Source organism: Drosophila virilis, chromosome 4, assembly GCF_030788295.1.
Source record: "Drosophila virilis strain 15010-1051.87 chromosome 4, Dvir_AGI_RSII-ME, whole genome shotgun sequence".
Taxonomy (NCBI): domain Eukaryota; kingdom Metazoa; phylum Arthropoda; class Insecta; order Diptera; family Drosophilidae; genus Drosophila; species Drosophila virilis.
Genome location: NC_091546.1, coordinates 28,378,719 through 28,406,519, shown reverse-complemented (window position 1 = coordinate 28,406,519; position 27,801 = coordinate 28,378,719). Strand labels below are relative to the sequence as shown.

Genomic DNA, 27,801 nt, shown 5'->3' with positions numbered 1-27,801 from the left:
AGTTGAAACACATACAAATTTTCTAAATTAGTTGCAAAATTGGTTTAACTCGCTAAACTAGCCCCGTGCAACGTTTGTGGCACTGTTCTAATAAAATAAACGTTGATAAAAATTGAGGCACAGAAACCTGCCCCCAACCCCCTAACAACCCTAGCAAAGAACCCTAAGGCAATTGAGAGGCGAGCTGTGTTTCAATTTTTGCCCAAAAAAAGTCGAGATTAAATTGTGGCTGCGCATAAACGGTTAGCAGCTGTGTGTGTGTGTGTGTGTGTGTGTATATGAGTGCTGCGTGTGTGCCGCTGAGCGTGCGATTGTGATCACGCTTTGTATTTGTCTGCTAAGAGCTACAAAAAAAAAACAATGCACTAAAGTTCAACAATAAATTAAGGCGACAATTTAGCGTGTTTGTGTGCACAGTGGAAACTCAGCTTACGTTTTCAAGCAAACAGCGCAAGTTAACAGCGTGCCATAAACAACACCAGTCCGTTAAACAATAACAGCAAACTAACAGCTATTAATCGATTGTCGTTATCGATCGACAGGCATTAACCAACATTGCGTATACGCAACACAATGCAATTAATGATGCCGCGCGGGTGAGAGCGGTGCGGTTGCTATTGAACCGTCAACGCTTTTTACAACACTCTCTGCCACTGCAGCGTGAGCGGGGCTAATAACAGTAGTTCAATTACTCAATTGACATGTTCTCTTTGGGCTTTCTCTCATTCACTCGCTCGCTTGCTAGCGTGCACTCTTTTTCTACCGCACTCTCTCTCTTACTCTCTCGCTGTTTCAGTCCGGTTAGGTGCGTGCTTTTTTGTTTTTTTTTTTTTTGTTGTGTTTTTTTTTTCTGCCATTTGGTTGGCGCAACGGCTTCGAAGTCAGCGACGCTGCCGCGAGTCAAACAGTCTACTGCCAGCGGACTAGCTAAGCAGACGCGCTACCCTAAGCAAACCGTAACCCCAGCCCATTATCGGGTCTTTATAAAACGTTCAGTTGCAATCGCGACGAAATTCAAACGCGTGCCAGAAACCGCGAGTGCAAGAACAAAAGTTATTCTTATTTCACCAAATCTCTACTAGAAACCAAAGATCAATTTTAAAATGAGCCATCACTGGGGCTATACGGAAGAGAACGGTAAGCGGCGCTCATAAGTTGTAAGCCCCAGCAAAGGGTATTATAGCTTGTGATGAAATGGGCATAGTAAAAGATATTGGCGAACCTCTCCACAACAATGTGCAAAATAATTTCTTAGTTTCTAAGCTATCTTCTTGCCACAGATTGTGCATATGTCATCCGAGAATCTTAAAACTGGCAAAACATTTTTATTGGCCTTTTAACAATATCTTTGATCGGGCTTTAAAAGAAAAATCGTAAAAAACAGTGTTGTCAGCAACACTGCTAAGCATATAATATGTCTGCAAGGGTGTTTTATCGTCGGCAATAAAAAGATCTTCGATCATAATCTACGGGCGAAAACATGCATGTCGGACTACTATATAAAGCAGCTTTAATAGAAAGATTAAAAAAAGTGTTGACAGCAACACTGTTAAACATATAATAATCTTCAAGGGTGTTTTGTCGTCGGCAATGTAAAGATTTTCTGCTTGTTTGTTTTGCTACGTTTTTCTCGAGTTGTTTATAAACGTGACGCACGCTGCGCATGCGTGCAACGACTTTTGTTGGGAAAGTTTTGGAGCAACGAAAAAATAAATATTTCGAGAGACAGGTTGGGTTGTGGGCGCAGTTTATTGTATGGCTGTTGCTGTTGTGCTTGTCGTTTAACTGAGACAACACCGTTGATTGAACATGAATGTTATCTAATTGATAACAGCCATTTAAGTTATTTGCCAGAGTTATTGTTTGTTGAAATTGAATTGCATGCTGTTTGCTCCGATGCAGCAGTTCCGTCATCCGTCCGTTGCGGAAATTTGCGGCCTCAGACAGCTTTGATTCTAGAAAATAGTTAACATTAAGATATTATATTTACTATTATTTCTGTGGCTGGGAAACGTTGAATAATACAAGCTAAAAACAAGTCAGTCGAGTGACTAAAATTAAGTGATTGCGCTCCGACTATTGATTACTCAGCTGTCAATTTTTTGGGTTCACTCCGGTTAAAAACTCGCCAACTTCAACTGTTAATTCAATCAAGTCCAGTTTTGCTCGCAAATGACGCTTTGCGCCTCAATTACATGCATCATCGCTTTGCCACTCCACACAGCAAACTCAAACACACACACAGACACGCACACACAGACACTCACACACACGCACACACACACACCCAAAGTTCGAGAGACTTGGGCACGTTCATAGGTTCGTCGGCAGCTCATAAATATGCGACAGCCATAATTAAATCGTATACCCAGAGAACTAGTACAAACAAATGAGCAGCAGAGAGACGCATGTGTCGGGTTGGAGGGGCTACAGAGCGGGCAGACTGACAATCGTTGTTTTGCACGAGCTGCGTCTCGTGATCTCCACTGGACTCCGTTGCGGGTGCTTCCCATTTAAACCAGTCACAAAGTCACTCGCCCCGTCGGACTCTAACAAGTTCCGAGTTCTCATTTGTTGTTTTCTCTTATCGTTGTCCATTAAAGGTTTATACCAAAATTGTGGGTAGATTTGTTACAGCATACTATACAGATATTCCTAAATTATTTTCCTACACGACCTAATGAATCCACCCCTACGTCAACATCGAAAACAATTTTAGAAATTTTTAGAAAAACAAATCCTGTAAGTTTTCAAAATATTTATACCTTTCTAAAGGAAATTGTTTAAAATTTAGCTACATAACACAAAAATACGAAATAATGTCCGAGTCCCTACATGTTTATAAGTTAAATATTTCGCATATAAATTAAGTATTTAATATGCTTAGCTTTACCTTAAGATTTTGCAAACAAAAAGTGTGCGTCAAAGGTAAATTTCTATAGGATATAGACAAAAAGATCGACAGGGCTTTTTCCAGATATATTTGCAAAATAGGAACAATTACTTATAAAGCTACCCCAATGAAAATTATGTTAGGCAATTTTGTAAGTTATCAAAATTAATAATAAAATAATTAATTTAAGATATTGACAAAGAATCAAGAACACTTTCTCTTTATATATATTGACAAACGAGCAGTCATTTATTATTTGGAAAAATGATATGAGTCAATTTAGTAAATTGACAAAATAAAATGCCATTTAAATGTTGGGTATTTAATATTCGGCACACTCTTTATTTATTTCATTTTGGCAGACTTGTTTTTCGCTCATTTTTGTTATTCATGTTCAGTGTCGCCTTCTCTTTTTGCTGTTTGCTGCCTTTTGAAGGCAGTTCGTTTGCTTTTGCGGCGTTGGTCAAGTGCATGTTCGGTTCTTAAGGACGCATTAAAGACCGGTTCCAAAGTCAGCCGTTTGTCATGGCCCAAGCCTGTCGAACGTTCTGTCTGGCTGAGCCCTGCCCCTGCTATCGTTGAATATCACATGATAGTCACTTATCGTACAATAAAACTGATATATGCCCTATGTAGAATGTTTGCATCTACCAAATCAAAATTGAAGAATTATTATATTTCTTTTCTTTTTTTTTGGCAATTTGTTTTGATTTGTTTAAATGTCGCTGATTGCGTTGATTGATTCGATTCGTCTGCGCTGGGTAACTTTCCAATGGAATCTATCAGAGAATGCTGCCTTATCGCCGCCAGCCGATCTTTATATATGTTTCTGTTTATGGTCCACTCCAGTCTAGAGTGGTTCTTAAATTAAGCATAAGTGCACAGTACTCGAGTATCAATTACATATATTTTTATGTGTGTATGTGTGTATGTGCGTGTGTCTGTGTGTGTGTGTATGTATGAGCTTCAACTGAGAGATTATGCGATCTGTTTTAATCATTTTTACCTCTGGCCCTGTCAAACCTGCAGAATTGTTGTCTATATAGTACGATTAGACTTGAGTTTCAGATTAAAACTCGCGTGTTTATATTTTGTAAATCAATCAAATTTCATTTAAGGCGTGATTTGCTTTTTGTTGTTTATAACAACACATTCTTCAATCATTATTTGTTTAGTAGCTATCAGTTACATATGACGGGTTTCTTTTGTATGTCCTAATCTTTTTGTGAAATGGGGCTAAAAAAATGGTTTGTCATAAGGTTTTCCACGGTATTTAATCTCCTCTCCATATATATGGTTTGTTTATTGTCATAATGCGTCAATTTTATTGAAGTACTTTAATTGATAATATCCACCGAAATAACACAAAATTTTGATCTACGTGAAACTGTTTTCCCTTTTTTAAACTGTTGCTTAATTTTTATTGAGAAATGTGTTAACATGTAATCAAGCTTTTGCTTCTGATTCTGCTTTATATAACAAACAACTATTTCTGAATATTAATAAAGTGTATAATATTGATAACATTATTACAAATTTATAATATATTCCATTGACGTTCTTACTCCATAAATGGCATGATACGCTATAACATATTACAAAAAAGTAGACTTCTATATTGCCATACCCCCAATTGGCAATCAAATAGATGAAAACTTCTTGGCACATTCAAAATTCAATATTACAATAACTATTTTTGATTACATACAAAGATGTTATGCAAACAAGCAACCAGAGAGGAAGAGAGAGCGGGAAATGGAGAGCACTTGAGAGCTGATCAAAGTCTTGAGACTTAATGCTGAAGGTGCGAGAAAATGCTGCTCGGATGATATTACGTATATATTACGTATATATGATTATTATTTTTGGCTAGGGCAATAAAACCAACGGACGGTGTGATAAAAAATAAGTAGATATAGAAAGATATATATCTATATGAATGATATGTAAAATGGTTTGTGTATATATTGAAGCGATATTAAAAGAAAAACAGCAACACAATAAAATTTATGGGTTGGAAAACTTTTGCTCTACAGATTAGCATTCCGAGTGCAAAAAATTCGGACTGTACGTGACAATTCTACGAAATTTCGAATTTTGCATGTTTATTGTTCTATAAAATATTGTTGTTCAATTCGTTGCTTTCGTTTTAATGGTCATTCAATATATCTATTTCTGCGGCTATTCTCACATGCAAACAAATAATTAGCAATGAAAACTGACCAAAACGCTTTTCTTTAGAGGGTTGTCTCCAAACTGTGCCAGTCGGACACTTGTCCAACCACCAGAGCTTAGTGCAGTGCTGGGGCTTCGCCAAAGACTAGACGCGAGACGGGGTTATGTAATCCATTTGTTAGGTCACTTAGGCGACAGTCCGACAGTCCGACTTTATCTGATAAATATACATATCCATTTATATCCGACTCGCGCAGGAATAAACCGACTGGAGAAACAGCAATTTTATGAGCCAGTTGTACATCTCAGGGTCCAATTAGCAAACACTTCCTTAGTTCGTAAAAACAAAACACAGAAAACAAAAAACACGCAATAAGCTCATGATGAAATGCCTAAAGGCGAGTGTATCTACAAGTTCTAGGGGCTACTGTGCAAATTATATGATATGATCATGCAATTTAAGTTTATAGTTACGAGTTTTCTACACGGTTTTCTGACACAGAAACAGTTTTGTTTTTTATTCAACTTAGATGGTTAACACATGCACTGCAAAACTTTTTGTTTTTATACCCTGTAGGCATTTGTAAATAATGGTTTAATAAATTTGATCAAAATTAGATATCTTATACCATTAAGGATATTTAATTATCATCGGTAACCTCCTATATACATATTAGGTTAGGCTGGCATTTCGAATGTAGATTTTTGTACATTTATCAGATTTACTTTAAGTCGATATGGGTTCAATTTTCGATAACGCGCCTCGTTTCACGCTTAGTATCGATAAAAAACAAAAGTCCTTCTCTTATTGAAGTTAGTTTTCTAAGTGGGGCTTAAGAGAATATAAACACAGTGTTTAGGTTGTGTTTGGTAAGGCCCCCAAGATTTAATATATATGCGCTCAAATTCATTATCCAACCCGTTTGATGCTATCGATAAATATCGATTATCAGTCTCAACCTTAGGCACAATTATTTTTCTATGGAATTCTAGCTAATTTCAGGCGTTTTCACAGAGTAACTCTTAGTCGCGCATTTAAGTTGAGTTTGTTTTAACTTGTGTTTGTTTGCTTGGAAATCGAAACGAAAGTAAATAACTGGGAAATGTTGCATAAATTCTAATGAAAATGTGTGACTTTGTTCCTTATTGTCGGGGAAAAATAGCGCAAAACAAGTTTTTTCCGGCTGTTCAACTGATCGTTTTGGACATGGACATATAAATCACCGATATCATGCCACATTTGGAATGTTTAGTTTCAATTTAATTCAATTAAATAAGCATTTGGGTTTTATCACAATCATGTCTTAAATAGATCTGTAAATTGTAACAATTGTATATATAAATATAAATATATTGTATACATATTAAAAATATATAGGTATTGCATATATTATTATTGTTGGATTTGCTAATTAGTTGGAGCTTGCAGCAGTCTCTGAGACGCGCTACAGATTCGTATTTAATCATTATCGTAAATTACGGGCACGTGCATTTCCTAAACGGTTTTTTGCACAAGTGCCCAACTCGATATTTCGTTGCTTTATTATTTTATTTATTTATTTCATTTTATTAGGGATTTCGTGAGAAAAAAAGAGTAATGCAAGCTATACTGTAATTTACATAGCTTACATAGCATACGTTTAATTCGATTTCGTCTGTTTCAGAGAACTATATAGATATAGGAAAAATGAAATAAATAAAATATTCAGAGATTCTATAAAATTCGAATTTATTAAGAATATTTCAAATGTCTTGCCAAGCTTTTATGTTAAACAAACTCCTATTTTATGCAGCTGGCAAAGAAACAATAGGTCGATCAACTTTATTCTTTTTCCATTTAATTTATAAATAATTCAAATTTTTAATCTCTGATATATGTATAAAACCCAACCAAGACAATATTTTGCATAATTAAATTAAATAAGTAGTACCCTCAAGATCAGCATATCACTGTATTACAACGCGTTTGCAGAGTAATTAAATTTCGGCTAACCAAGCCATAAACTCTGCTTTCTGTTTGTTTTTACTTTACCATTGTTCAACTGGAATAGCGTGTTGATCTTTTGAATTTACAGTCGCAAAATGGGCATATTATTTGCTAGTAGCAGCAGCTGCTGCACTCTGAAATGGCAGAAAGGTGCAATAATTGAAATTTGTTTAATAAATATGAGTATAAATGAAAAACTGCCAACAAAACGAAGCTGAGCAGCTGACTAAATGACAGCTTTATAGTCGGACAAAATATTTGGTTAATTTATCATAAAGCGGATATTTTTGCAAAATTTAAATGTAAAAGGATTGCATCGATTGTACAGGAACAGCTGCCACATACGATGTATAATACGTGACTCAAGTGCATTTCAGGTGTGTGTTTCCACTTTGAAGATACTCTTACAATTCGACAAGTGTTGAAAGAGCACACTCCCAAGTAACTCAACTCATAAGAAAGCTGCATATCAGGTGTGTAGCTCTTATATTTATATATACAATATACCTGCTTGTCTTGGGTGGAGATGATAAACACTCAAATGGCAAGGCGTTCAATAAAACAAAGGATCATTCGGCACTAGCTTTACATTTAGCCATACATGGCGTATACGTGATATAAATATTTAAGACAGCTACGTACAGGTGTGGAGTTCCAATATTTCAATACACTTTACTCGTTTGTCATGAGTGGAGATGGCAAACAATCAACTGGCTCAATTAAGGCTTTCCAATTAATATCACTATTTCAGGATCACTAGGCCTTAGCTTTTGATTTTTCTGAACATGGCGTATACGTGATATGCATTCGTAGTTTGTATATTGACCAATGGTAATTTTATATGCTCTATGCATGCGCCTATCACATGGGCCAGGGCCAAACCCTGAAATAGCTTAAAATAATCATTTTCAGCTTTACAAAGGACAACAGGGTTCCAGCTTTCCGCCACACATGGCGTATACGTGATGCAGAATTATATAACTGATTAATCTGACCTAGCAATATTTTTTGTCACATGTGCAAATGGCAAACTTTAAAATGACTTTAGATTGTAAGCTCTAGCTGCATAGGCTTGTCCGGGCGTATACGTGATATATGTACCTGTATAACATTTATATACCCTATCAATTTGCCTGTCACATGTGCAAATTGCGTATCACATGCACAGTTGAATGTTACTAAGGTATTTTTTCGTTTTTTCGTAATTACATAATTAACGCTGTCCATTGATAAGGACAAATGCATTGCAATACAATATATGATTTATCAGTTTGGTCTGGGGCTTTAAAATCGAAACGAAATTAATGCCCTAAGACCGTAGCTCAAGTCTTTGATTTATCGTGTGTCATAGACAAACTAAAAGACCTGTTTAGATAAGGTGAATGCATGATTAAGTGCACCCCAATACATTTGTAAGATATTTTCGCTGGCACGCCCAGCCGCCCACTATCTGCGATTTATCTGTTGCCGTGCGTCAGTGCAAAAGATCCTATCACATGACTTCGCCTCACAGCCGCAACTCTCGAGTGAGTCTCTGTCACAGCACGTGACGTGTCTTCAAGTGAATATTTGTTGTTGTTGCAGCACACGACAAAATTTAAAAAGCAAGCAGCAAGCAGCAAACACTGGCAAAAAAAAAAGTAATATAAATTTAAAATTATTTATTTATTTTGTTGTCACAGATGTTTCTTGACTAGATAAAGCGCCTACAGACAACAAATTCTATTGCCACAAAATAGAAGTAAAAGTTTCATTTATTCTCAAATAATATTTATCTTGGCATTTCGCAGACATAAAAGTACTTTTCTCTATTTAACATTTTTATGATCTCAAAATGCACATCTGTTCACATTTTAGCAAAAAAAAAAAGTTAGGTAAACGAAGGCGGTTTTGTTGTAATTTCTATTATTTAACATTTGCCCAAAATTCTATAGTATATTTTAATTATACTTGAAAGCTTTACTTCAGTCATTTAATTGATTTGTATTTCCAAATGGTCTTATAATATTTTATTTAATGATAGTTTTCCCGTGGGTTTTCCATTACAGGTAATTTGACATATCTTAGTGTTTATTTAATTGGGCCTTTACCCAGTTTGGTAAATGAATTGTTGGACGTCATTTAATATAACGCTATTAACCAGATTAGACCCTGATTTTTAGTCAACTTGAATATACCCAACACGTTAACCAACCTGTAAACACTTAGACACTTTAGAACAGGCTACATTATATTAGAGTATATTTCTACTTTGACATATATCGGACGGAAATTGAATTTAGTAGGGTATTTAACTAACTTGCTTAAAGCTAAGCCAAGAGCTTTCTTACCCATTTTTACCATCGTAGCACAAATATTTGCCTAGACAAAAAACCTGAGTCGACTGTCGAAGCACACAGTAAGCTATGCCAGCTTTTGCTAAAGCCTTCCAAACACCAGTCAGATATTAATAAAAAAAAAAGTCTCTTAAAATGCTTAAGCCTTCTACAAATATACACGTGCATACTCATTTGTATTTGTACACGCATTTATCAGATATGGTTATCATTAAAGCCACATACAAATTTCCGGTACAAAGAGCATCAGAGCAGTTCTTACTTCTAATGTCTCAGGAATTCGTGCAAGATAAAAAGATAAAAAGATATAAATGATCTCAAAAAATCGTAGGAGAAACGGTTAATCAAGCCAGGAATTCCAAATATTGTTTCTCGATGTGAAGAACAAGATCCGTGCACTTAGAGACGAGCCTTTGGTTCGTGCCCTGAAAAGAGCCATCTTTAATAAAGGTGATTTCCATGATTAACTATCTTTGGTAAATACTTCTCGCCCCCCACATGCTTGGCTAGTGCCTAAATGGTGATATAAGTCTATTTGTTTTGGTTAAATGACATCATTTAGTTCCCTTCATAAATAGACTGAAATTCGAAAGAGCATTAATGGATTTAAATTTGCCACATCAATTAATCAAATGTGCTTTGTCTAAACGAGTCGCAGTTAATTAAGGGGATTCGTGTGTTTTGCAGGACCCGCACACTGGGCCAAGGATTACCCGCAGGCATCCGGACATCGTCAGTCGCCCGTGGACATAACGCCCTCAAGCGCCAAAAAGGGCAGCGATCTGAAGGTATCGCCTCTTAAATGGAAGTATGTTCCGGAGGATACAAAGAGTCTGGTAAATCCAGGTAGGTTGGCACACAACATCCTATAAAGTCAGCCAAGCTAGAGATGTTCCTCAAACACATTGCAGGCTATTGCTGGCGCGTGGATGTAAACGGCGCCAACTCAGAGCTGACTGGCGGTCCATTGGGCGATCAGATCTTTAAATTGGAACAGTTCCATTGTCACTGGGGCTGCACAGACTCCAAGGGCTCCGAGCATACGGTCGACGGTGTCTCATATGCCGGCGAACTGCATCTGGTGCACTGGAACACCACCAAGTACAAGTCATTTGGCGAGGCGGCCGCCGCACCTGATGGTCTGGCAGTGTTGGGAGTTTTCCTGCAGCCGGGCGATCACCATGCTGAGCTGGATAAGGTCAGCAGCCTGTTGCAGTTTGTGCTGCACAAGGGCGATCGCGTTACCCTGCCACAGGGATGTGATCCTGGCCAGCTGTTGCCCAATGTGCACACCTACTGGACGTATGAGGGTTCGTTGACAACGCCGCCTTGCTCCGAATGTGTCATTTGGATTGTATTCAAGACGCCCATCCAAGTTTCCGACGATCAACTGAATGCCATGCGCAATCTCAATGCCTACGATGTCAAGGAGGAATGTCCCTGCAATGAATTCAATGGCAAGGTCATCAACAATTTCCGCCCGCCACTGCCGCTGGGCAAGCGCGAGCTGCGCGAAATTGGCGGACACTGAGCAGGCGTCGTTGGATTGGTCGCACGGTCAAAGTCATTGGATAAATCGAGTCGTATGCTTAGCTATATATATATTTATATATATATATATTCATATACACCGCCTGCACCGTAGTAGCGAATCGGTTGAGCTGCTCTGACCCACCACCAATAAACACCCCGTTCCCGTCTCCTCCCATATCATATACCCAGAGCAGCAGATGCCCATTGTTAATGTCTCGTTTTAGTTTTTATTACTTTATATAGCAAACACTTGTACCTCTTTATATATGTATTTGCTTGTCTAACTGTGTATTTGTATCTTGTATCTTGTTACTGTACGAGTGCTTTGTACGTTTGTTTGTTAAACATTTGCTAAATGACAATTAGATTAATGTGTATTACACTTTACGGTATTAAAAAATAAATATATTACTATTAGATGTTGCATATTGAAAATGAACAAAAATCGGAGTTTCATTTCTTCAATACGTTCCCGACATTCGATCTTGTCAAATTCTCTATTATAAAACAAACTGATTGTCTTAAAAACATTTTTCAAAATATTTTATATATATTTTTATATATATATTTACTTCCTATTTTTGTTATTTTGCACCGTATCGGTTTTATTATAAAAGGAACAGTTATTTTTTGCTTTTTAATTTTTGTTCGTCCCATAGGTCCACAGTTCGAAAAGAATCTCCATACAGTATCAAAAACTCATAAAAATGAATGGCCACAGGAGATAGATATCCACAGGATTTTATTTAGGAATTTCTGTAATATATATACTCCCAGACATTAGTTTAATGCAAGCTATTGTGACGATCGGACCTTTGCATATCTGCTCCCGTGGGTGCCTGTGATAGTGCGCCGGTTAGAAGAATATATTTATTAAGTGAACTAAGACACTTACCTTGCCCGCCCCGGGGTACTTAAAACAAATCCCTTACATAGTTGGTCTTAAAACTACGAATGCTGCCGCAGGCAGCTCAAGTGCAGTGCTAAATTTAATTGTTAAAGAAACTATAAATGCAATTCAACACGTGCCGGGGTTCTTGCGCGAGTAAAACTGCATAAGCTTAATTCTAAAAACTCTCTTATCCGAATACGTGAGAGCTTTAGAGCTTTCAATCCGCTCACTAATACGAACATAACTAGTGACAGCGCTGAGCGACCATCTCGTGACATGATCACTCTTTGGGAACAGTGACTTTCCCAAAAATACTGGTTATTTTTTGAGTTTACCCAGTATTACAACACTGATAATACACCCGCTCCCTCTCAGCCGAGCGTGCTCCAACCAGATGAGAATTGAAATGATGGGGAAGTCGGGGCACTGGCAGAGAAGATGGAAATAGAGCTATATGCGGATAAGGAAGTCAAAGTACACATATCCAGAAAGCCACCCCCCATCTTCATCGAAAATGCAAACAATGTGACCCAGATGGAGGCAGAGCTTGATGCTGTCATTGGGTTAGATAATTATACTCTGCACGTTGGATCACAAGGAAACATAAGAGTTCACATTTTATCAAAGAATATAATGCACACCACTTCACATACCAACTGTAGGAGACAAGGCCTTCAGGCTTATTATCCGCCATTTGGCTAGCAAAAGATAACATTAGCCGGGACGATTTAATAGTTTTATTAGTTTATAAGTATTGTATTGTTTCAGGTTAAGATCATAGCTTGATAAGAGACAAGGAGCCATTAATATCATAAGTAATTTAAGTAATATTATTATTGAGCAAAGGGCAAGGAACTGTTGAGCTTATAGCTCATATCGTGTGCATTAAGCGCATAGTTAAGGGCAAGGAACCCAGTTCAGGTTTGAATTTAAGCGCCGGCCGCCGCCGTGCGTTTCTGGTCGGTTTCTGATCAACATCGCCTTCGAGAGCACAGCTTCAATTCGGCGGCGAAGAGCAAAAGCTCCGAAGCGAGGCTGCAAAAGCTCGCAGCGAAGACAGTGCGGCACTAGTTTAGGAAACTCAGTAGGGTAAAAGCTTATAAAACTAGTGAATAAAGTGAATGTAGCATAAGTAATTAAGAGAAATGCTAATCTTTGTATTCTCGGGCGGTCATATTTGTGCTAAACATCGGAAATTACCGATGTTCACCCTAACCTAGGTGCGAGTGTGTAGTTGGTGCGAGGGCAAGTCCCGATGGTGTAGATGGAGCGAGGCCAAGTCCCGGTAGTGCAAATGGTGCGGGGCTGCAGCCCGCTAGTGTAGTGGGTGTGAGGTTAAGGCCCGATAGTGTAGATGGTGCGAGGCTACGACCCGCTAGAATAGCAGTACGGGGGTGCGGCTCGATAGAGTAGGTAGGATAGAAGTAGTGCCAGGTATAGTTTGGTCGAAAAATTCAAAATTTCCCCCCTCCCTTAAGCCCTTCGTCCTAGCGAACTTATAAATGTCTTGTAACCCGCTGGGCCTGGTAAGACTTAGACTCGTACCCCGGCCAGAAGCTCCTCCACAACTTCTTTGCTTAAGGGGTTCACCCACATGGTTTATGTATAAGGCCTGAGTATCAGTTATCCTCCGAGCATAGTAGTTGGTTACGAAGATAGCCATATGTCATTCCTTAACAAGGTTCACTCGGCACCCCTCCTTTCTGCGCCAGTAAGCCGATCAGAAAGACCACAGGTGATTCTTTCGTCAGCAATCTATGCACTACTGCTGATTAAGAGAAGGATTAGAAGGAAGTACTGTTGAACCGGAGATACAATTGTGAACACGATCTAACGCAGAGTGTCGAACCGGGCCAAAAAGCTGCTGGAGCTAAATAGACAAAGGGAAACCGACCGTTTTTGAAAATTTTCTCCAAATAAGTTTTCAAGTCACTCCCTGTAGAGACTGACGAGAAAGTATAAACAGCAAATCGTCTAGCTAGACGTCTTCTAAAAAGGCGTGGAATTGGAGGAGTCCGAACGCGAAGGAGATTGCGAAGGTCGCACCCTATCGATCTCCCAGATCGATTTATAAAGTCACCCCCGTAAATTTGTATATTAGACTTACCAGTAGAATAAGTTGTTTGTAAATATTCATATAAATTTTGTTTAAGTTGTTCGTCATAATAACAGAAAAATTAAAAATGATATAGCAAATAAAAATAACCTCCCTAACATTTACAAAATCGTTGCATACTTTTGGGACTATCAATTAAATAATTAGAAACTGACGACTGAAAGCAAATATATATGCATATATTTTTTTTCATATGATTTTGTATTGAATCAAAAATAGAACACATTTTCATTACAACGCAGTTAACTTAGGTGATATTTCGACAAGCCCGGTTGGGTCCTAGGGCTATATAAATACATTTTAATTTACAGCACGATTGACCAAACACTGTGGCATAGTTATTAAATAAATTAAAAACCATATTTCGGATGAATAGCTTTAATGCAAGGTACCGTGATATTTACAAGCCCACAAAACCACGTAGTTCTCTAACCTTTACCTTTTACCTTTAGCTTTTTATACCCATTAAAATGGTTAGAAAGAGTATAATGTATTTGTGCAAATGTATGTAACAGGCAGAAGGAAGCATCTCCGACCCCATAAAGTTTATATATTCTTGATCAACATCAACAGACGCCTCGATCTAGCCTGGAAACCTGAAACTTTAGATGTAGGTCCTCCTAGTGCCTGCGCAGATTGAGTTTGTTTCCGATATTCGATAAATGGAACCGTTTCCATTTTAATTTAAAAAAAAAAAATAACCAGCCGCCTAGCCCATAGTGCATAGTGTATCGGAACATTTATTATTCATTTATTAGCTGGGATCCTGTAATAACTAAACGAATACTATGGTGATTAATGCTTCGGTATATTTATTATTTATAGCGTATAATCTGCAGAATAGTTAGTCAGAGCAGGCATGCAAAAGCGAATATAGCTTTAAGTATATGCAAAAAATTATAACCTAGCCCATTGGGAATTTAACTTTTGAGCGAGTAGTAGTAAAATAAGAACAATTAAAATGTTTCGGTATATTGCTTTTTCCGCGCTGCTGCTTTATATGCTGGTGCAAACGAAACGGGTTGAATGTAAGATGCATCAAATATTATAGCCAATAACAATTATGTACCAATTAAATAAAAAATTCTAATAGCAACTACGCTTAGCACCCGTCTGGAGTACAAGACAATAGATTTCGTGCCGCAGGAATATGTAGCTAAGTTAAAACCGTTCGAATTAATTGGTCGTAAGTTTTATTTCATTGCAAGCAAGGAACTCAACTGGTTTCAAGCGGCACAGGAATGTCGACAAAAAGGCGGTAATCTAATTAGCCTGCAAATGGAAGAGGAAAGGCTACTTGTTGGCCTTCGACTGAATGTGAGTCAAAGCTATTGGCTGGACATAAATCGACTGGGTCAAGAGGAATATGTTTCGCTTACGACGGGTCTACAGACTGGCTATGAGAAATGGATCGATGAGGATGTGCATGTGAAGGACCCTCATGAAATAGATGAAGAATTAAACTGTGTGGTCTTAGTAAGCGATTACAAAGAGGGTTTTGTGATGAAGCAGGCGCAATGCCAGGAAAAAGCAAACTTCATTTGCCAACTATCCTCACCACGCACAATTTCCATTGTGGTGTGGTAGTGTTTAATTAAATTAAATTATAATCATGCCCGAACAAATTCAAGTTTCGACCCAGTCAAGACTCATTTCGTAAATCTGGTTAAAATATTAAAAATCACTTCATTCTTAGTTATTAACATGCTTTTGATAATACATATTTGTTTAAAAAATAAAAAATACATCTACTTATGATGACAAACACCACAGAATTTAATCTTCTCCTCCAATTTTTGTTTAGCTTTAAATATAGCGTAAGGTTTACGCCGAAAGCCAATTTTTGTACTTCAGTCTTTATCCAGATACTGAACAAAATAAAAGAAAAAAGTTCACAGCTGGTAAAATAAAATTCATTTATTGCAAACTTCTAACTACGTTATAATATACCCAATAATTAAGTTTAAGACTTGGTAAATAATAAACAAACAATTGATATTCCGGATGAAAAACTAGTCACTTCTAAGCCCTCTGGCAGCCACAATTATAATTAATATCTATCTTCCTTGTTTTAAATTTGTTTAAATTAATTAAACACTTTTTGACTTACCACCTTGTCATATACAATTCTCGACATAGTAGAAATAGAGCTAGAAATAGGGAGCTAGAGAATGATAGTTTTAACGTATGTCATGCAGTTTGTTTGCCGAATTGCAGCAGCTCTTTTGGTTTGCAAGTCCATTGCTTAAAATATTCGCATTTCAATTGCCGCCAGGCCAGCTGGTAATCCTTTGCCAAGGCTTTGCATTCGGCATAGCTAATAGTTTGGAGATCAGTTAAGTGTAGACCGAACTTTTCGCGCAGCTCTTGGCAGCAGTGCAACAAGTCCAAGAAATTGAGTAGCAGCCTATATTTACTCACTGCCAAAGCAGCTTGTACTGTATTCAGTTTCTGTTTGGTGACGCCTTGACGCTTGCCATCTACTGCAATCTCATAGGGTCTGTGGAAGAGTTAAAGATTAAAAAATGCTCCCAGAACTGGGGACAACTCACCTTAGCGACTCGGGCAACTGGGCCCAAATAAGGCTAGTCGGCGCCGGCTGCCGTTCCGCATACTGCGCATGCTCAAATTTGAGTCGATTATCTATGCGTATGCATGGCTTCTGCGGCTGGTAGCGTCCCAGTGAGCAGTTTCTGCCGCGCCAGCGTTGATAAACGGCACGCTGCAGGCTCTCCAGGCGCGCTTCGGCACAACAAAAGTTGAGGCTGCTAAAGTAAATGGGCTTATCGATAAGCATATCCAGAAGCGCGCCTTGAACACCCATTACATTCCAGCGGGACAACTTGTCGCTGCATGACATGGATAACGTGCGTTCACCACGACCAGGTTTGGTGCGCAACGCTGCTGGCGTTTGCAGCATGTCATCACACTGGTCTTTCTGCTGGCATATTAACTTGGCGCCCGTGAATACCGTAGAGCTTGTCGCTAGAGGTAACGCTGCTTTTGGCTCCAATCGCGATCGCTTCGCTGGCAGTATCGAGGGCTCGCTGTCGACCACAATGCACGCATCTCCGCAGGGCGTTTGCGTGCTCAGGAAGTGATACTCAAGCTGCTCGTTGAGCGTAAAACAGCCAGCCGCTGATTTCCAACTGAAGATTGATTGCGCTGCATCCTGTTGCTGATCCTTCTGCGCGTTTGCCTTCAATAGCTGGTTGTGCAAATAGCGTAGGAAAGCTCGTCGCGCCAGTACCTCAGCATGGGAATCGTTTATTACAAAGCCCTTGGCACATAGCTTACTCGCACCAATGCATCTGGTGCTGAGTATTTACAATTAGTAAGCTGCTTATTTAAATGTTTCTGTTTAAACTGTACGAACCCAGTGGCAAGTGCAACCACTTTGCTGGTTTGCGTTCCTCTGTCGTATTGCACTATGCCGGCCAGGACTGTCCATTGGCTGCTTGTGGGTTTGCCAGTTTTTGGTAAATCGCGAAATTTGCTGTAACATAGTTCAGCTATTTGCTGCACTGTAGGTTTGTCCTTAGTTTTCAAACACATTTGAATACAATTGCTAAGAAGTTGCGATAACATACAAAAATGATGATATCGATTGTCGATTAAGTTTTTAGGACGAAATATAGCACAGCTGTTTAGTAAATAACTTATTACCCAACACTGGACAATTATTATCTGGCGTTGTTGCCACAATTTAAGCAAATAGTGTGATTTAAATAAAATATAAGATGCCAAAAGTTGTTTCGCGTAGCATTGTTTGCTCGGATACAAAAGATCAAGAGGAATATACCGAGGAGAAGCCGTTAAACATATACTATTGCTTATGCGGCAAAATGTCGCTAATTTTGGGTACGTACAAATGTGTTTACATTCAAAACCTTTATTAAATTTACAAATTTATATGACAGATTGTACATTAGAGCAGCTGCCGCTGCGCGAAGCAGATAACGCGCGAGTAATTGATGCCAATGAACATGCCAATAAATTAACTTACAACCCGGCGCCCAGAATGATCTACATACGCCGCAAGGGCAAGGGCATTGAGAAGCAGTATCGATACAGCGTGTGTATTAAAGAATAGAAATATTCTATATATTTAATATAGTGAAAGAGTCTTAAAGCGAACAGCCGCGGTTCGAGACTTAAGGCTTGATGTCTAGTTTACAAAAAGGGGAAAACTCAAGAAAATCTATGTTAACTTATTGCAAAGTATTGTTGCAATTTGGAAGAACAAGGAACTTTAGCTGTCATTTGGTTTTTGTATTATTAATTTTGTTGTCTGCTTTGTTATATGCTCGCCCATAGAGTTTCGCAATACGCAGCTGTTCGTTAAAGGAGCTTTCATTGCTTATGTATATGATATTATTAACTTAAACTCTAATTTACAGTGCCGTAACTGCACCCTGCCATTGTACTATCGCCACAATTCCGACTCCCATGTCACATTTGTCATGAGCAATGCGCTGGTGCGCAACAAAGGTGAGAAGCCAGTGGCCATGCTGTTGGCAGCGGAGGCGAAAGCCAAAACAGCCAGTACCACAACGAATGCTGCAAGTGCGCCGCCAAGCACAACAGCTGCTCCCAGCAATGAGGATTCGGGAATAGTGGACGCCAGTGGCAAAAAGATTATGGTCACGCGTCACACCAAGAACATGGGCAAATTTAGCTCCGTTACGGTATCCACCATAGACGAAGAGGAGGATGAAATTGAGGCGGTATAAAAACTGGTCACAAACCTTTTATTTTGAATAATACAATTTTTGTTTCTCCATTCTACAGCGAGAGATAGCCGATAGCTATGCCAACAACGCGCGCATCATTGAGAAGCAGCTGCAGCGCAAAGGTGGAAAACTGGCTGACCTGGGCGCCAAGCCCAAGGCGGAAGAAATGCCACCGCCGCAAAAAAAACAACGCGGCACACTGCTGGAAAGATAACTGATGCACAAACTCTAAATATCGAGATAAGCGCGCACTATTGTTTTAGTAAATATACATAAGCAAATGATTGTACGCATATAAATTATTCAGGAAGGATATACTAACGGAGTTAAGTTTATATGCCAGATCTAAATTATCTCTATTGAAGAAAATAACCGTAGAATATATTTTCTCCAGTGCGAGTACGCAAAATATTTATCTGAGTAAAAAAGAGTATACATATGTTTGGAAACACTGGAAGTCGACGGGCATATATAATTTTCATCGGTTTTTGTTTTTTATTTTAAGGTTATAGACCATTAAAAATTAGTAAAAAGGGTGAAATTATTATTGTTTATTTATATTCTTGATCAGCATCAATAGCCAAGTCGATCTAGCCATCTGCTTGTGTCTGTCCGTCCGTCCGTATGTATGAACGCAAGGATCTCAAAACCAGTAAGAGCTAGAAGTTTTGATATAAGAACGTATTCAGCAAACTTTACAAGTAGCTTCTTAAATAATAATAACTATATATATATATAAATATATATATACATATATATATTTAGTACATATCATTTTAAAGCTATCGCCAGCTAATCGCTAGCCCCATACAGATAACTATTCACATATTTTATTATTTATCTATTAACCGATTTAAGCCACAAATTGAAGGCAATTGTTTGTTATACGTATGTTCAAAAGCACATTAAGATCTACTGTTGAAAATTTCATCAAGATCGAAACGAGCTCGTTGGTAGAAGAGGGTTGAGGCAAAGACAATATAAACAAGTGTTTATGTTGTCTTTGGTTGAGGGTATCCACTAGTCGGGAACTCCCGCCTATAGCCTCTTACTTGATTTTTTTTTAAAGACACTTTTAAGCGCTTTCGATAACCTTAAGCCTAATTAAATTCAGAACGCTGAGCAATTAACATAATTTACATTTTAAAGCTTGCCTGCAATCAAATAGACACAACATGTTACAGTTTCAGCTACACTTGAGACTCGTATCTGTGCGAAGCTTAAAATGAGTTCTTATAGAATGAAAATAATGTTTTTAATATCGATTACATTGGTTAATTGTTTTCCAACCGATACAAATAGTGAAGACTGTGAATACGACTGTGTTCCCTTCGAGGAATGTAAACATTTAAAATATTATGCGGAATTTACGCAATCAGAAAATGGAGTTAAATATTGCAGTGATAAAGATAATATAGTTTGCTGTTGGAACAATGAAAAGAAAGTTATTGCCGAAAAAAGTATGTTATATATATATAAGTTATTTAATTGCTGACTAAAAAATAGATTTTATACTTAGTAATTCTAGGCATGCGATAGAATTCTAGGAACGCATTCTTGAAAAATTTCTGTTTTTTCACTCTGGCTGTTCTTACTTAAATTTTATATTTTTATTTCTGTATCCAACATAATACCTCTAGCTATTATAATCTGTCAGAAAAAACTATCTATATGACAGTGGGAGTTAAAGTATATATTCGATCGACACAGCTCGATCAAGAATTTTTATACTTTATGGGACGGAGATATCTCTAGAAAAATTATACGCTTCTAGTAAAGTTAATTTTGTATAACTTTATTTAATTACTGGTATTTGCATTCTTCCGACTTATTATAATGCAGAATGCTTGGAATTTACAAAGATTAGAGACTTTTGCTCTAGGGAACCGCTCATTATGAATGGAAGTCAACCAACACCGCATGCATTTCCTTTTATGGCCTTGATACAAAATAGACTGTTAAATCAAAGTCAATATGAATCACATTGCGGTGGCACGTTATTAAATTCAATGTTTGTTCTCACGGCGGCACATTGTGTGGATAAAATCAAATTTCCGGATAGGTAAGTCTTTTTAACACAATTTTATTATTATTTTATTATATATGTATTATTATTTAAAGGGAATTTTCTGTGCTGTTAGGAGCCCATGATTCAAATAATTCCGGCACGCGGTTTAATGTGACAGAATTTGTTCATCCAAACTTTACTACAGATGATCCTTATGCTGATCTTGCCCTGTTGAAACTGCACAATGAGGCGGATATTACAACAAAATTTATAAAGCCAGCCTGCCTATCCACATCTACTAGCAGTACAACTGGAGAATATACTGTTGGTGGTTGGGGGTATCATAATAATCAAAACCGATCAAATGTGTTGTTAATTGGAACAGTGGTTAAAACAGATTCGAAAAACTGTCCTGATGATCTAACTTTCAATATGGATAAACAAATTTGTGCAGGACCCAAAAATGATTTGGGAGATGTTTGCAATGGAGATTCTGGTGGTCCATTGTTTACCATTCATAATGATAATGATTGCCTTTTTGAGGTCTTTGGTGTTCTGTCTGGTGGTGCTCTATGTACCTTGAGGTATTCATTTTCAAGTCATACTTTAGTTTCCTTTTATCGTGAATGGATAGAGAGTATAGTATGGCCAGATGAAACACAATATATCTTAGAGGACTAAAAATGTCTCTACTAAATTGATCACAACAAGACTTTCGTACCATTTTAACTGCTTCACTTTTATACAACTTAATGTTCGTAATAAATTGCTTACTAATTCTAATGTGATTAATACCTTTATATTATTGAAAGTTCATTGCTTTTTATTCATTTGCAATTTTCAAAGACTGGATTATTACCGCTGAAATGGGAATTAACTACTTTTCTATAGATATTAATTTAAATAAGGTGCAGCGTAATATGAAAATTATCGCTTATCGAATATGTGTTGCGTTTGCCAACACTAATAAACGAATGTTGCTGCTAACTTAACGCCGTTGTAAGCAGAATTTGCAGAGAAAATATATTGAAAAAAATTGTGTGTATAGTATGTGAAAACATAGTTTTGTTTTTGTTCGTTACGGTTGCAAATAGATATCACGGCACGTAAGTCAAGCAGCAAAAAACACTAAACGAAAAAAGAGGACAGACGAAAACGCTAAAAATGTTGCTGCCCGACGAAGACGTTGCTGTTGACTAATAACAAGAGCTTGTGTATGTGTGTGCGCGTGTACATGTGCATGTGTGTGTGTGTATGCGCATGTATGTGAGTGTGGAGTGCAGAAATGTTTTCCAGCGTTGGCAGCCATGGGATTAGCGTTGGCATTGCCTCCACCGTGCATGACACCGATGGCTATGATTTTACGAAAAACGAGAATGCGGCACGTTGGCGCGGCCTTTTTGTACCATCACTGCGCAAGGTGCTGGAGCAGGTGAATCCGCGCGTAACAGCCAAAGAAGATGCCCTGCTCTACGTGGAAAATCTATGCGTCCGCCTCTTGGCCAAATTGTGCGCGCAGCCATTGCCACACTCAGTGCAGGATGTGGAGGAAAAGGTGAACAAATCACCGCTTGATCGTTGGGCCCTCAAGGAGGCCAACGAGGTGATCAATTCCAAGAAGCGCAAATGTTTACTGCCCACGGAGCGTGTTCATACGCTGCTGCAGAAAGATGTGCTGCAATATAAGATCGATAGCTCCGTATCGGCATATTTGGTCGCTGTGCTCGAGTGCATCTCATCGGATATACTGAAAATGGCTGCGGATTATGTTTGCAACATCGCGCATAGCGAAATCGTGAAGGAGGATATTGAGGTGGTTCTCAATGCGGATGGTGTCCTTCTCGATATGCTCAATCGTAGCAGCGAGCAGCTCAAGTGTAATGTCCTGCCCAGTCCGCTGTCTCTGCAGGCGCAGCGTGCGAGCGCCACGTACGAGGAGACAGTAAAGGAGCTGATCAATGATGAAAAACAATATCAACGGGATTTGCATATGATTATACGGGTATTTCGCGAAGAGCTGGTCAAGATAGCGCGCGATCCCAAGGAGCTAGAGCCGATCTTCTCAAACATAATGGATATATATGAGGTTACGGTAACGCTTCTGGGCTCTCTGGAGGATGTTATTGAAATGTCGCAGGAACAGAATGCCCCTTGCGTTGCCAGCTGCTTTGAGGAGCTAGCCGAGGCCGAGGAGTTTGATGTGTATAAGAAATATGCACATGATGTCACCTCGCAGGCGTCGCGCGATGCACTCAGCAATCTGCTGGCCAAGCCCGATGCATTATCATTAATGTCAGCGGGACATGGCTTTCGAGAGGCGGTCAAGTATTATTTGCCCAAGCTGCTTCTGGTGCCCATTTGCCATGCGTTTGTCTATTTTGATTACATCAAGCACCTTATGGATCTCAGTACATCACAGGATGACATCGAGAGTTTTGCCCAGGTGCAGGGATTGCTTCATCCGCTGCACTGTGATCTCGAGAAGGTAATGGCCAATCTGTCCAAGGAGCGACTTGTGCCGGTCAGCGGACGCGTTCGACGCCAAATGGCCATTGAGCGCACACGCGAACTCCAGCTCAAAGTGGAGCACTGGGATGACAAGGATGTGGGCCTGAACTGTAACGAGTTCATACGCGGTAAGTCGATTTGTGGGTCTTTTAAGTATAACGATATACTTATTACAATAATTTGCAGAGGATGCACTCAGCAAACTCGGCTCAGGCAAGCGCATCTGGAGCGAGCGTAAAGTATTCCTTTTTGATGGCCTCATGGTGCTATGCAAAGCGAATACCAAAAAGCAAACTCCATCGGCAGGCGCAACTGCCTATGATTACAGGCTGAAGGAGAAGTTTTTTATGCGTCGCGTCGAGATTAACGATCGGGCGGATACGGAGGAGTTGAAGCATAGCTTTGAGCTAATCACCCGCATGCATCCGGCCATTGTGTTGTCGGCTAAGAATGCCCAACACAAGAACGATTGGATGGCGGATTTGATAATGGTGAATACCAAATCGATGTTAGATCGCATACTGGACAGCATACTGCAGGATATTGAGCGCAAACATCCGTTACGCATGCCCAGCCCGGAGATATACAAGTTTGCTGTGCCCGACAGCGCCGAGAATATTGTGCTCGAGGAGCGAGACAGCGGCGTGGTGCCCATGATCAAGGGGGCCACACTGTGTAAACTGATTGAGCGCCTCACCTATCACATTTATGCGGATCCAACATTTGTGCGCACCTTTCTCACCACATATCGGTATTTTTGCTCACCGCAGCAGCTGCTCACGTTGCTGATAGAGCGCTTTGAAATACCCGAGCCGAGCCTGGTTTATCAGGAACAGCAGACAAATAATATTGGCGGCGGTGGCGGTAACTCTGATCTCGATAAGGATGCAGCGACAGCTACTGCGTCAACGGCGGACAGTGATAAAATGCTTAAGAACTCGCAGCGCGAGGATTGGAAACGTTATCGCAAGGAGTTTGTCCAGCCAGTGCAGTTTCGTGTGCTAAATGTGCTGCGGCACTGGGTGGATCATCATTTTTATGATTTTGAGAAGGATCCGACACTGCTGGACAGACTGTTACACTTTCTCAACGATGTCAACAGCAAATCCATGCGTAAATGGGTCGACTCTGTGCGCAAGATTGTCGATCGTAAGGTAAAGCGTTAAACTAACATAAATTGCAACTATTAAAAGTAATTTGTTAATCCGATTTTCAATTTAATGTCTTGCGTCTATGAACCATAGATGATTACTTTTAAGATGTCTTTGCCTTTAAGAAGTTAGCAATTTATAGAAACAATCTGATACATTTATGGCAGATCTGTTAAAAGTTTGAATAGATACGCCTGTAAATATTATTTAAATTGGTTTTACGACTCTCTGGCATTGAAAATCATAGCGTATATGTTAACTAGATTAACCAAATCGTACAATATATACCAATTTATGGCTATCTCTTCTCTACAGAATAAACAAAGCAATAAGAAGATCGTCTATGCCTATGGGCATGATCCGCCGCCCATTGAATACCATCTGAATGTGCCGGACGATGAAATTACGCTGCTTACTCTACATCCGCTGGAGGTGGCGCGACAGTTGACACTGCTGGAATTTGAGATGTACAAGAATGTGAAGCCATCAGAGCTGGTCGGGTCACCGTGGACTAAGAAGGACAAGGAGCTAAAGAGTCCCAATCTGCTCAAGATCATGAAGCATACCACAAATGTAACGCGCTGGATCGAAAGGTCCATCATGGAGGCGGAGAACTACGATGAACGTTTGGCCATTATGCAGCGCGCCATTGAGGTGATGATGGTCATGCTCGAGTTAAACAATTTCAATGGCATACTCTCAATTGTGGCTGCCATGGGCACAGCTGCTGTTTTTCGTTTGCGCGCCACATTCAATGGGTTGCCAGAACGGCATCGTAAGTTCCTGGACGAGTGCCGTGAATTGAGCGAGGATCATTTGAAGAAATACCAGGAACGTTTGCGTTCCATTAATCCGCCCTGCGTGCCATTCTTTGGTCGTTATTTGACAAATATTTTGCATCTGGAGGAAGGAAATCCGGATCTGTTGACCAACACGGAGCTTATCAATTTCTCGAAACGGCGAAAGGTGTCGGAAATCATCGGCGAGATACAACAGTACCAAAATCAGCCGTATTGTCTCAACGAAGAGCCCACCATACGACACTTTTTCGAGCAGCTGGATCCCTTCAATGGACTATCCGACAAGGAAATGTCCGACTATCTGTACAATGAGAGTCTACGCATTGAGCCGCGCGCCTGCAAAACTGTTCCCAAATTCGTAAGTCTAAACGCCTAAGCAACAAAATCTCGAGAAGTCTCACTTAAAATCCTTTTCATTTTACAGCCCCGCAAATGGCCGAACATTCCGCTTAAATCGCCGGGCATTAAGCCTCGTCGTCAGAACCAAAACAACAACAGCAACAAGTTGTCCAGCAATGCGCCAGCCAGTGTGGAGCCACCCGCAGCGGCGGCCGCGGCGTCGTCAACAGCGAGTACGACGGCAACCAGTATCGGCGATCAGAGTCCGCAGCATAATCCCCATGCATATTCCGTATTTGCGCCGGTCATCATACCGGAGCGCAATGGCGGCAGCAGCTGGAGCAGCCATACGATGCACCGCACCACAGACAATGGTGAAGTGGCGCCGGCGCCGCATCTGCCACGCAAGCCGGCAGCGCATGTCTGGACACACAACAGCAATGCTCCAACGGATGGGTTTAGTCCAGCGGAGCAACAGTTGCCACCGCCAGCAACATCGGCTGCGGCTACCAGCAGCTGGAACATGTCGGATTGTTATGTCATTTCGGATGCGAATACAGCTGAAGTGTTGCCGCCATCGCCACTGCCGAAACTGATGATTAGTCCAAGGCACGAAACTGCGCCACCACCGCCGCCGCCCGCCAGCAATCGCTCACCATTCCATGGACGCATCCAACAGATGCAATATAGTCCGACGCACAGCATTGCCAGCACGGTGACGCTTATTAGCGGCGGTTTCGGTGATGTGAGTCCACAGCTGGGCGGCTTCTACTATAACAGTGAACAGGGACATGGCCAGACAGGCGCAGTGCCCATATCGCCGCATGTGAATGTGCCCACAGCAACCACATTAGAGTATCGAGCGGTGCCGCCACCATTGCCACCGCGACGCAAAGAGCGTACGGAAAGCTGTGCGGATATGGCACAAAAGCGCCAAGCGCCCGATGCACCCACAGTAAGTGGAGGCCTGCTTAATTAACTTTATATTCTAATTGTTTTGTTCTGTTTTGACAGCTACCTCCGCGCGATGGCGAGCTGAGCCCACCGCCCATACCGCCCAGACTCAATCATTCCACGGCAACGGGCTTTACGCGTCAGCCAAAGGAGTTTGTGGGCAAGAGCAGCAGCCTGTTGTTGCCCAACACGAGCAGTATTATGATACGCCGTAATTCGGCAAAGCAACCATCGCTGGGTGTGAGCACGTCAACTGCGACGGCCAACAATAGTGCTGCCGCAACTCCAATGATGGCTCATTCCGTGGCCATGGCGGGCAGCGAAGAGCCACAGCAGCAACAACAGTTGCAACAGCCGCCGCAGTCGATTTCGCCAGCGTTAAGCTCTTCGACAACCACATCACCCATGACACCTATGACGCCCATGTCACCGTACATTCCCAGCACAGTAGACGGCAGCACGACGAGCAGTTTCCCACAGCAACAGCAACAGCAGCATCAGCATCAAACACGCCTAAGGCCACAGACTGCGCAAACGCAACAACCAGTGGCTTATGCACAACAGCATCAACATCATCACCAGCATCAGCACCAACAGCATCATTCCCATTCACATCCGCATACCCATACGCATGCGCATTCACAGCATCAACATCCATCACAGCACCCGAACAGACGCTCGTCCCCAAAGGAATTCTTTCCGATTGCCACGAGCCATGAGGGCACACCCAAACTTCCACCAAAACCTAGTCTAAGCGCAAACTTCTACAACAATCCAGGTGAGCTTTGATACCTAACCAAATCGTAAATATATCTTAATAAAATCTTATTTTAAATGGTTCTACGTTTCAGATAAAGGTACGATGTTTCTTTACCCAAGTACAAACCAAGAATAATATTTATTGCCTGGCGATGTGTGATAGGACTAAAACAAAAAACGAGAGAATACCACAGAATTAGAGAAAACGTGGCAGCAAGTGCATAGGAAATAGGAAATAAAACAGATATAGATACACAAAACAGCAAAACAAAAAAACAAAAAAACAACAATGTATATGTATGTGTATTCAATGAGATATATAGTATGGACCGAGTTAAACGCGACGATTTTTATTCGAAACTCAAAAAACAAAAAAAAAAAAAAACATTTTCAAGTGAAAATTTCTGTTATTATATTAATTATATGATAAACAATTGTAAATATCGAGAACATTGTATTGATCGTAGCCCGTAAAAACAATAAAATATAACATTACTGTTAGAGATTCGCATTGATCGAATTATTAAATGCATTTTGATCTAGCGTAAATATTTCGATATGGAATCTGGGACATATAGATTTTGAATAAAATGCCTTAGGTTACCAGGCCAACAAAT

At 39.9% G+C, this 27,801-nt stretch overlaps 5 protein-coding genes across 5 annotated transcripts; 4 read left to right on the top strand and 1 right to left on the bottom strand.

Moving 5' to 3' along the window:
- The first annotated feature begins 904 nt into the window (after positions 1 to 904).
- CAH1 (carbonic anhydrase 1) lies at positions 905 to 11,360 on the top strand. The gene is made up of 3 exons (XM_002057426.4): positions 905 to 1,137; positions 10,079 to 10,237; positions 10,303 to 11,360. Exons 1-3 carry the CDS (start codon positions 1,104 to 1,106, stop codon positions 10,920 to 10,922), a joined length of 813 nt encoding a protein of 270 aa, XP_002057462.1. The 5' UTR covers positions 905 to 1,103; the 3' UTR covers positions 10,923 to 11,360.
- Positions 11,361 to 14,827: 3,467 nt separating this feature from the next.
- LOC26530420 (C-type lectin 37Db) lies at positions 14,828 to 15,696 on the top strand. The gene is made up of 2 exons (XM_032433138.2): positions 14,828 to 14,960; positions 15,026 to 15,696. Exons 1-2 carry the CDS (start codon positions 14,894 to 14,896, stop codon positions 15,517 to 15,519), a joined length of 561 nt encoding a protein of 186 aa, XP_032289029.1. The 5' UTR covers positions 14,828 to 14,893; the 3' UTR covers positions 15,520 to 15,696.
- Positions 15,697 to 15,823: 127 nt separating this feature from the next.
- Adat1 (Adenosine deaminase, tRNA-specific 1) lies at positions 15,824 to 17,526 on the bottom strand. Its single transcript, XM_002057427.4, has 3 exons — positions 17,309 to 17,526; positions 16,485 to 17,249; positions 15,824 to 16,432 (listed from the first exon to the last, which is right to left on the bottom strand). The coding sequence occupies exons 1-3, from the start codon at positions 17,518 to 17,520 to the stop codon at positions 16,123 to 16,125; spliced, it is 1,287 nt and encodes a 428-aa protein (XP_002057463.2). The 5' UTR covers positions 17,521 to 17,526; the 3' UTR covers positions 15,824 to 16,122.
- Positions 17,527 to 17,598: 72 nt separating this feature from the next.
- Positions 17,599 to 20,448, top strand: LOC6634336 (STING ER exit protein). Its single transcript, XM_002057428.4, has 5 exons — positions 17,599 to 17,793; positions 17,853 to 18,007; positions 18,333 to 18,659; positions 18,724 to 20,125; positions 20,185 to 20,448. Exons 1-4 carry the CDS (start codon positions 17,673 to 17,675, stop codon positions 18,877 to 18,879), a joined length of 759 nt encoding a protein of 252 aa, XP_002057464.1. The 5' UTR covers positions 17,599 to 17,672; the 3' UTR covers positions 18,880 to 20,125; positions 20,185 to 20,448.
- Positions 20,449 to 21,643: 1,195 nt separating this feature from the next.
- Positions 21,644 to 27,716, top strand: Sos (Son of sevenless). Its single transcript, XM_002057429.4, has 6 exons — positions 21,644 to 23,309; positions 23,368 to 24,335; positions 24,648 to 25,490; positions 25,557 to 26,426; positions 26,486 to 27,203; positions 27,277 to 27,716. Exons 1-6 carry the CDS (start codon positions 21,959 to 21,961, stop codon positions 27,318 to 27,320), a joined length of 4,794 nt encoding a protein of 1,597 aa, XP_002057465.1. The 5' UTR covers positions 21,644 to 21,958; the 3' UTR covers positions 27,321 to 27,716.
- Positions 27,717 to 27,801: the final 85 nt, after the last annotated feature.

What these genes read in the sequence shown, in the direction of transcription:
- Sos (XM_002057429.4), top strand. Translation starts at nt 21,959, where the DNA reads ATGTTTTCCAGCGTTGGCAGCCATGGGATTAGCGTTGGCATTGCCTCC. An exon ending in GCAAGATTGTCGATCGTAAG is followed by an intron (nt 24,336 to 24,647) that starts GTAAAGCGTTAA and finishes TCTTCTCTACAG; the next exon opens with AATAAACAAAGCAATAAGAA. An exon ending in GCAAAACTGTTCCCAAATTC is followed by an intron (nt 25,491 to 25,556) that starts GTAAGTCTAAAC and finishes TTCATTTTACAG; the next exon opens with CCCCGCAAATGGCCGAACAT.
- LOC6634336 (XM_002057428.4), top strand. Translation starts at nt 17,673, where the DNA reads ATGCCAAAAGTTGTTTCGCGTAGCATTGTTTGCTCGGATACAAAAGAT. An exon ending in AGAAGCAGTATCGATACAGC is followed by an intron (nt 18,008 to 18,332) that starts GTGTGTATTAAA and finishes TCTAATTTACAG; the next exon opens with TGCCGTAACTGCACCCTGCC. An exon ending in AGGAGGATGAAATTGAGGCG is followed by an intron (nt 18,660 to 18,723) that starts GTATAAAAACTG and finishes TCCATTCTACAG; the next exon opens with CGAGAGATAGCCGATAGCTA.
- CAH1 (XM_002057426.4), top strand. Translation starts at nt 1,104, where the DNA reads ATGAGCCATCACTGGGGCTATACGGAAGAGAACG. An exon ending in GGGCTATACGGAAGAGAACG is followed by an intron (nt 1,138 to 10,078) that starts GTAAGCGGCGCT and finishes TGTGTTTTGCAG; the next exon opens with GACCCGCACACTGGGCCAAG. An exon ending in AAAGAGTCTGGTAAATCCAG is followed by an intron (nt 10,238 to 10,302) that starts GTAGGTTGGCAC and finishes AACACATTGCAG; the next exon opens with GCTATTGCTGGCGCGTGGAT.
- LOC26530420 (XM_032433138.2), top strand. Translation starts at nt 14,894, where the DNA reads ATGTTTCGGTATATTGCTTTTTCCGCGCTGCTGCTTTATATGCTGGTG. An exon ending in GCAAACGAAACGGGTTGAAT is followed by an intron (nt 14,961 to 15,025) that starts GTAAGATGCATC and finishes AAATTCTAATAG; the next exon opens with CAACTACGCTTAGCACCCGT.
- Adat1 (XM_002057427.4), bottom strand. Translation starts at nt 17,520, where the DNA reads ATGTTATCGCAACTTCTTAGCAATTGTATTCAAATGTGTTTGAAAACT. An exon ending in GTGGTTGCACTTGCCACTGG is followed by an intron (nt 17,250 to 17,308) that starts GTTCGTACAGTT and finishes GTAAATACTCAG; the next exon opens with CACCAGATGCATTGGTGCGA. An exon ending in CAGTTGCCCGAGTCGCTAAG is followed by an intron (nt 16,433 to 16,484) that starts GTGAGTTGTCCC and finishes ACTCTTCCACAG; the next exon opens with ACCCTATGAGATTGCAGTAG.